Here is an 8,108-nt window from a genome sequence, read left to right as displayed (position 1 = left end):
GGGGCGGGAGCCGCGGGCCGTTGGGGACGTGGGTGGGGAAGCTTTGAGCGACGGACGCGGCTCCGTCCGAGGCGCAGGGATGAGCGCGGCGCTGCCGAAGGTACCGGCGGGCCGCGACTGGCTCTGGGGGACACGGGGCCCGGCTCGGTACCCGGGGAGGAAGGAGGGAGTGACACAGGCCCGGCCCCGGGGGAGGGGAAGGTAAGGCCCGGCCTGGCACTGAGACTATGCTGGGGGGACACAGGCCTGGTCCTGAGTTAGTGCCCTGCGTCTTCTACCCTGGTGTACCTTTTGGCCTCAAGCTGCCCAGGGCAGGGTCAGGCTGGCTCTGAGGAAGGATTTCTGTGCAGAAGGGGCTGCCCAGGGCAGGGGGGAGTCCTCGGGATCCCTGGAGGGGTTGAAGAGTCGGGCTGAGCCAGCGCTGAGGGATCTGGGGGAGTTGGGAAGGGTCAGGGGGAGGGTCATGGTTGGGCTGGAGGAGCTCCAACGGCTTTTCCAACCCAGATGATTCTGTCATTCTGTGGACCGTGGGCAGAGACCCCACCCCGGCATCCAGGGATCACCCAAGCGACACAAAGTCCGCTACAGCCCTCCCCCCACCCCCATCCCTGCCCTCGGAGACTGGCAAATCCCTGGTGCTCCCTGTCCCTCTGGTCACTCTCTGGGGATATTTAATAATTATCTCCCCACCCTGGCTGGAACGCTCCTGCCTGGCAAGGGTTGTGTTGACAGCAAAGCTCTTTGCTTTGTGCTGCCTTGGTGATGGATGAGCTGTGTTTTCCTCATCGGTGTGGAGCTGGAACAAGCAGGAGGGTTGTTCATGCAGCTGTTGTAACCTGGAGGCGGTGGGACGGTATGAGGGATGAATATGATCTGTAACCGAGGGGAGGAGACCCTCCCACCCCAACTTGTTGGATCCTGAAGCAAAGTGAGGGGGTGCACGAGAAGGTTACTGCAGTCATCTTCCTCCTCCTTCATCTCTTTCCTCTGTGTTACAGTGGTAATCTGGGGAGTGACAGTGGCTGGAGGCTGTGAAGAGATTGGGAGGATTATTGGTACATGCAGAAAAGGTCTCAGGTGTTGTTTTGATGGCTGTATTCTGGCAAGCACCGGTGAAACCTTGCTGAGTATCTGCCACGCTATTTGCGTTTTGTCTGTGGTGGCTCATTGCAGGTGCTGTGCTTGAAGAAGGGAGCATTGCTAAAGCAGGTGTTTGCGCTCAGCAGGTGAGTGGTCTGAAATCAAACCCAGTAAGTAAAACACAGTATAAGACATTAAAAACACTCGGTCACTTCTACCGACAGTGTCAGAAAACATATGTGACAAAAAAAGGGTACTTTATGTCAAGGAAAATCTTTTAACTGTGGAGGGAAGACTTTTAGCAGATGTCTGGGAGCTGAAAGGGCTGTAGGATGTGAAGAAGAGAAAGTCTCTTTGCTAGTGGGATCTATCAGTGTCTGGGGGACTTGGGGTGTGAGCCTTTGTTCAAGGACAATGGCCAGAGAGGTTGTGTTTCTACAGGTGGGTGAAATCAGAGCTTTTAATCATTATCTTGTTTCTTACAGAGCAGCAACACCCAGAGAAAGCTGTCTGTGTGCTGCAGGTAAGGCCTTTTATTAATCCAGTGTAAGACAAAACTTCATTTACCCAAAATAAATATTACACATTTAAGCGTGTCTCCTTTTGATTTTGATTTGTTTTTTTACTAGCCTTTTCTTCTGTTTCCCTGTTCTTGGCTAAAGCAGGTGGTACTAGTCACGGTGTTACGCCGTGGAGTGACACCAGCCAGATGCTATTCACTGTATTCCTGCCCAGGAACTGACTTAAACCCCCGTGAGGTCCCACTTGAACATGTATTGAGCTGGTGGAGTCCGCTGTCACAATTTAAAATAGAATTTGATTCCGATCCGGAGGCAAAGTGTAATCGAGTGGTTTAGATCCTTGGCTGTTCTGAGCTCCATTTATTAAAATGAGGGCTATTGAAGGTTTCATTTTACCCTGGAGAAGGAAATACAAATAAAAGCTGATGCCATTTTGATTTGGCTTCCTAGCACATGAATATTTGAACAGGGCTGGATTTAAAATTAAGTGGGGCTCAGATCCATCATAGTAGCATCACTGCTGTCGCATAAGAGGAGACAGATGTAACATTTCATCAGTAACCTTGCCATCCGCTGGTGCTGGCAAGTCTGTCTTTTTTTGTTTGTTTGTGTGCTTGCCTGAGAATTCACCTGGGAAATGAGTCACTTTTAATCCCTTCCTTATTTGTTGCTCACCGTAACCAACAGTGAATTGTAACAGGCTTGCTGTGATGCACAGGCTGCCTGCGTGGGGCAGAGATCAGCCAAAGCCTTAGCCTGCCTCTGCCTTCTGTCAAAGAACCGAGGACAAATTCTTGTCCCCAGTGTGGATTTTGTGCTCTCAAAGCACCTATGTTTGTTTAAAGAAGGGCTGCCATTCAGCTGGAAACGTGTTTGCTCTGCTTTGATTTTAAGGTGGTGCACTCGTGAGTTGCCACAGACACTACAGAGCCCGTCCTACACATGGTATTGGGAGGTTTAAACACCTGCTCCCAAAGGAGGTAGGCATAAGAACTCCCTTACTGTGCTTGCTTTCAGCTGACCCATCTTTTCACAATCCCATTTAAATGTTGGTATTATTAATTCCACGTCTGATGAATCATATTAAAAAGGAATCATCTAATGATTTACTGCTACTTTTCTCAGTAGAAAGTGTTATGTCACATGAAGTACCCACTCACAACACTGCATAAATATATTTTTTTTTGTCCAGTATGTTCTTGTTTAAGTTAGTAAGTAGTTTGGGGAGGGAGGGATCTCTTCCTGATGCTGAATTTAACACCCCAGCTTCAAATTATTGCAGAATATTGTGAGCAGGTCTTATTTACATATTAACTTTTTACATTCCCAGAAATCTGGAATGATGACAATTTTCATGGAAGGAGGAAACAATAACTCATCTAGACAGCTGCCTGGAAGGCAGCAACTGAAATAAAAAGCAGTTTGTTTTCTACTCCTTGGTTTCTTGCAGAAATTAATCATGGTACACACGTATTTTCTGTGTGATTTCTGTGGTGCTGCCATCCAAGAACTGAACTGCTCAACTTGAGAACATCTGTTAAGATAATGTCATCCCAGTTTTGTAGTCAGGGAAAGTGAGCACAGATGGGCTGTGAGATGTTTGACAGAGTTCAGCAAACCTTTGTTAGAACAGAGTACCCTAGCATGGTCTCCTGTGTGGGCAAGAGTTAAATGTTTTTTTATTTCCAGCTTTTTTCAAAACAGATAGGTTTTCTATTTTTTTTTTTTTTTAAATACAGATTCCAAAGAAGAAAAAGGATAAAGTACAGATGAAAGAGATAAATGTTGGGACTGAATATGAATACGGAGATGTCAACATCTACATGACTTCCTATGATATGTGTCTCGTGGAGCATTTTGCTCAGTATGTGCATAAACTCTGCAACCGACTCTCTGTTAAAGTGAATGAAAGGTACGAGAAACCCAGCTCTGTGTTTGTCATCCCTTGCAGTCGCATTGTGTTAGGCCACGTGAGGCTTGTAGATGATGATACCTTGCAGACAAGGGCGCCATTTAATCTTGTTGATAGATTCCCACTTGTAAATCCAAATCTGTCATCTGCCTGGTGTTCTCTTTTTTTTGTGTGTCTGTACAGTTTTGGATGGTCTATTTGTATAAAGAAGGCTGAAATGGAGTTGTTCAGGCAGCGACTGAACAGACCCCAAGGGAAAAAATAGCCATTACTTTTCATTCCTTCGAGAAAAAGTCTTAAGCCCGTGGGTGCTGAGCATGGGAATGTAGGCTTAAATATTGCTGACTTTTGCTGCTGTTTTTTCTTTGCAGTGTTTCATCCAGGCTCTGCGCTTATATTATGCAGTAAGCAAGTGATACCAATTACACAAACTAGAATGAGCTTGGGAAACCCCTGAAGATTGTGGGAGAGTTACCCACTACTTTAGTAGTAGAGGATGCTTCAGCTGCGCACTAGATCTCTGAAGCAGGTAGCATCCCTGATAGCAGCTCTGCTGGTTTTGAGGAACGTGCTACAGCTCCTTCATGCCTGCAGTGCACCCAAGGAGCTGTAGTCACTGGGAGAAGCACTGCGTTGTAAGGAAGTAAAAACACTTAGTGGTGATTCTCTGAAGAGTGTATCTTTAACTGTACCTCTGAGTATAAACACTGGCTCCTTCTCATGCCGATTAAACCTATTGTTGTCTTTATGTTCATCCACTTTGCTGAACTGTCAGCTGTGGATCTGAAATCCCGTGTCTGTAGATCAGTCACTTGTAATATCTCTGTGATGTCTTTTGCACCAAACAGCACTAAAAACTGACACGTTGGTGACTGATAGGTGTTTGTTTCGAGAACTATGCACGAAGAAATTATTTTGGTGTCAGCAGCGATGCGCTGGAAAGAGTTCACAGAGAAATCCCATAGCCTAAGACTTGATAGCGCTTTCCATGGAACACGTTACTACCTTGTATTGTACTTGTGCCCTCCGAGGTTGGACTTGGTGTACAGAAAGAAATTATTTGCCCTTTAAGAGCAAAAATTGTAGTGTAAAACATGGGCAGTTGGATGTAGCCTGTTGTTATTGTGTAAATGGAGATGGGGAGGCTGAGGTCTCTGGAGTAACACTAACCAGAGAGCAGAATCTGATCCAGTGCCTGATCATCATCCTGTTAAATTCAGAAGTGAAAATAACGTATTGTGAGGGGTGCTTTGCCGCAGTGGTTTCTAGCTCTGTTCCCGATGAACAGTTTGCAAAATAAGTCAGAACTGTGGCTTTAAAGCTCTACTTCAACTATAAAGAAGGTAAAAGTTCTCTTCCCGGGCTGGTGTTTGTAGCTGAAACAGGTTTTTGCTGGCAGTAGTGCTGCAGGCTTCACCCTTATCTCTTTCCAGTAAAACACCCGGCTCCTGCCAGTGCTTGATTTGCAAGATACATTGTTTGCATAATTAATTTCTCATGAAAAGTTAATCTCCTTCCACATTCTCTGCTGCTGGAGGTTGATTCATTCCTGTAAAGTAGTGCAAATCTATCCTCCCTGTCCTAAGCACTGACCTGTGGTTCCTGCAGCTACGCGTTGCCTACCAAAACCAACGAAGTGCAGTTCTTGGAAGAGCGAGGTTCCAAACTGCAGCTGGATGCCATCCTTACTACCCATCAGAGGGTTGTCCAGGTATGAGCTGGCGTTTGCTGATAGTGCTGCAGCTCTTGTGCAGCACCTCCTATCTCAAGCTCTCAAACCCCCTTAACGATTGGAGTTTAGTCCCTTGAACAAACAGAGGGCGTGATTTGGGTGTAAATTGTAGCACAAAGAAGTCTAATTAGATTTCATGCTAAAGGTTACTCACAAAATAGAAGCAGAGGAAGAGTTCCTGGATTCTGTGTTTCAGCCGGAAGATTTATTATCTGGTTTATGCAGAATACTTGCTACAAGGCGTAGAAAAGTCACATTTAAGGATGAATGATTGGACGAACATGATAAAATTTAAAAATACTGTTAGTATCAGGGCCAGCTTCAAAAGCATACAACTGAGGTAAACAAGTATTTTTCCTAAGTGACTTTTACCTATTGTATAGCATGTTCCCTTTCTATATGCTAAACCTCTGCTGAATTACATTTTAAACCTTGAGGTGGACATTTCCACTGGAGAGAGCTGATGTGTGGTTGATGCTGGGGCTTGCAGGTTTGCCATGGCAGCCTTTGTGTTAGAGTCTGACCTAAATTAAGATCTTTGTGTGTGGTTAAGTCCCTTGACATGCCGGAGAGAGTGCAGGCAAGGACACGTAGCACAGTCTTCATAGAGAAGAGCTGAAATGAGAGCTTTGGGCCATGCTGTGTGCGAAAGGTGTGCGCACGACGCAGAGCATGCTTCTCTAATGAAGTCGTTGAGTGCCACGGGCTCCTACTGAAATGGACTCTTCCCGTGCCGTTAGTATAACGAGTCCATTTTGTATGTGGTGTTCTGCTCCTGCAGCACTTTAATTTCTTCTTTCAGATCAGCGGTTTGAGTTCAACATTTGCTCCGATACTCCTGGAAATTATTCAGAATAATCAGCCTGAAGGGGTCCATCTGTTAGTGAAAGAGGTATGTTTAATTTTAACAATACCTTTGCATTTAGGAAGCCAATATGATTGATGCATGACATGACTTTGCTTTGAAAATACAGATCTGGGCCTGAGGCTTCTGTCTGCTCTCGATTTAGGGATGCCCAGGGTCTCCCAGAACCAGGCCCTCACTTGGTCTATGAAAAAATATTACCTCTAATTCTTGATAAGCATTTCATCTTCCATTTAGCCTTGTATAACCAGTGCCACAGAAAGTATGTTCCCAACCAGTCCTACAGATCTGTAGGAGATGGCAGGTTGCAAGTTGTTCTCCTTTGCTGCTGCACATCCCCTGAAAATCAGAAGGGAATGCTTTCCTTCAGCAGTGCCTCACCATCTCATATCTGGGAATCACCAGAAACTTTGTGAAACAGTTGGTAGCAAAGCTGAGCAAAACCCAAATGCTGTGCCCTATTTTGATGGAATTTGCTCTGGGAGGGGTTTAGCTTGTTTCCTGCAGAAAGGTCTAACAGTTTTCTCAGCAGTGAGAACAGAACCAGGCATAAGGAGATATTTAAACTTTTTGTCATTTTACATTCAGACAAAACCATCCCAGGAGGCCCTTTTTATTCAGGGACTAAAAGACTTCTGTGGCTGGAAAGGGAAGGCAGCAGGCTAAATTCAAACATGAAAACACAGTTGGCTTTTTAAGTGGCCTTTGAAGAATGTTTAGTTATCACCAGCTCTGCAAAACCAGAAGGGATACAGGAGAAGGTCTCTTGAGTCCAGTAATCTTCTCTGCTTTGGTCACAGTCCCATCTCTGCCTTAGGGCTGCCATTTTATTTTTGAATTTTGGCTGTTGGCTTTGGCTCTGGAGGGAGAACTGTGACATTGTACCTTTTGCAGAGTCATTGCAATCTGATGCAGGAAGCCCAGGGGAGAGACCCAAACTGGCTTCATATGTCTGGCATTGCAGAAGAGAGATTAAAGCTTTGGGATGCTCTTGCAAAGTTCTGGAGAAAGTGGCAGCTCTGAGGGCAGGAAATGCTACGGTGATAGGCAGTGGCAGAGTTCGAGGCATCCAGCTGGTTTCTGGGGCACAGTGCTGTTGCTTGTTCTTCTAAAAGCAGTTAGCCAGGTGAGGAGGAGGAGCCTACAAGGCTGAATTTCGGAGTAGCCTGTGCAGTGGTTGCCACATTCTCTTCCTGCCAGAAGCTTTCTTCCCTCTGTGATTCACCCCAGAAGCTGCTTCTGTTGGAGGCTGGATGTAGGAGAGGAGGACAGAGCTCTGCCACCAGCCTCCAGGTTGAGCTGCCCATGAAATCCTACCCTGGAGTGACTTTCCTCTGAGGCTTCCCACTCTGGGTTCAGCAGACATTTAAGTCTTTTTTTTTTTTTTTTTTTACAGTTTAAGTGATCCTCTTTGGGAGAGGGTTTTAATTCCTCTTGATTTCAAGAGGTGATTCTGATTTGCTTGGATTTTTTTTTCCCCTCCCTCCACAGCACACAGAAGCTGATTTCAAGAGCCGGTTAAAGTCTCGACCAGAACTTGATGAGCTGTTAGCACAGATGAACTGAGCTGAGGAAGAATGCTCCATCCATTTCAGAGCCACCCCCAGGGAATCGAGGCTTCTTGTCTATGGCTGCTCAAGCCTCCAGGTGACATTGTGAGCACTGTATTGATAATTTGGTGAACAGGAAGAAAATTTCCACTGTTGTCAAGCAGCTTGTCTTAATAAATACATGGGTTTAGAACTGATTTTACTGTGAGTGAATCCAATGAAATGTTGGTTTACTGTTTTCAATTCTTCCTTTATTTCCCCCCACCCCCTGCATGTTTTGTTTTGGTATGTGAGGATTTCTGCAAGTTTCAGTCTGCAGAAATCTCTGCAAGTTAATAATGCTGTTCTGCAACTCTCCCAGATGCTATTGATGTGGAAGTGACTGTCCTGCTCCTTTCTTCAGCTGAAGGCCAGAGCAGTACTTGGATTTAAGCAGCTCTCCAAGAAT

General features: G+C 45.7%; 1 protein-coding gene across 2 annotated transcripts in view; it reads left to right on the top strand.

Moving 5' to 3' along the window:
* Window positions 1–7,850, top strand: part of MRPL48 (mitochondrial ribosomal protein L48) — an 8,025-nt gene extending 175 nt beyond the window's left edge. The window contains exons 2-9 of one of the 2 annotated variants that reach the window (XM_026850329.1): window positions 1–100; window positions 1,174–1,226; window positions 1,566–1,603; window positions 2,496–2,581; window positions 3,341–3,513; window positions 5,122–5,224; window positions 6,048–6,137; window positions 7,602–7,850. In XM_026850329.1, the coding sequence (XP_026706130.1) occupies window positions 80–100; window positions 1,174–1,226; window positions 1,566–1,603; window positions 2,496–2,581; window positions 3,341–3,513; window positions 5,122–5,224; window positions 6,048–6,137; window positions 7,602–7,676 (639 nt within the window). In that variant the 5' untranslated portion in view covers window positions 1–79 and the 3' untranslated portion in view covers window positions 7,677–7,850. Of the gene's footprint in view, window positions 101–1,173; window positions 1,227–1,565; window positions 1,604–2,495; window positions 2,582–3,340; window positions 3,514–5,099; window positions 5,225–6,047; window positions 6,138–7,601 lie in introns of both variants that reach the window. The other variant, XM_026850321.1, reaches the window with a different exon arrangement.
* Window positions 7,851–8,108: the final 258 nt, after the last annotated feature.

This window comes from Athene cunicularia, assembly GCF_003259725.1.
Source record: "Athene cunicularia isolate RWA chromosome 1 unlocalized genomic scaffold, athCun1 chr1_part1, whole genome shotgun sequence".
NCBI classification, from domain to species: Eukaryota; Metazoa; Chordata; class Aves; order Strigiformes; family Strigidae; genus Athene; species Athene cunicularia.
The sequence above is the reverse complement of the archived record's forward strand: the minus strand, read 5'-3'. Positions and strand labels throughout refer to the sequence as shown.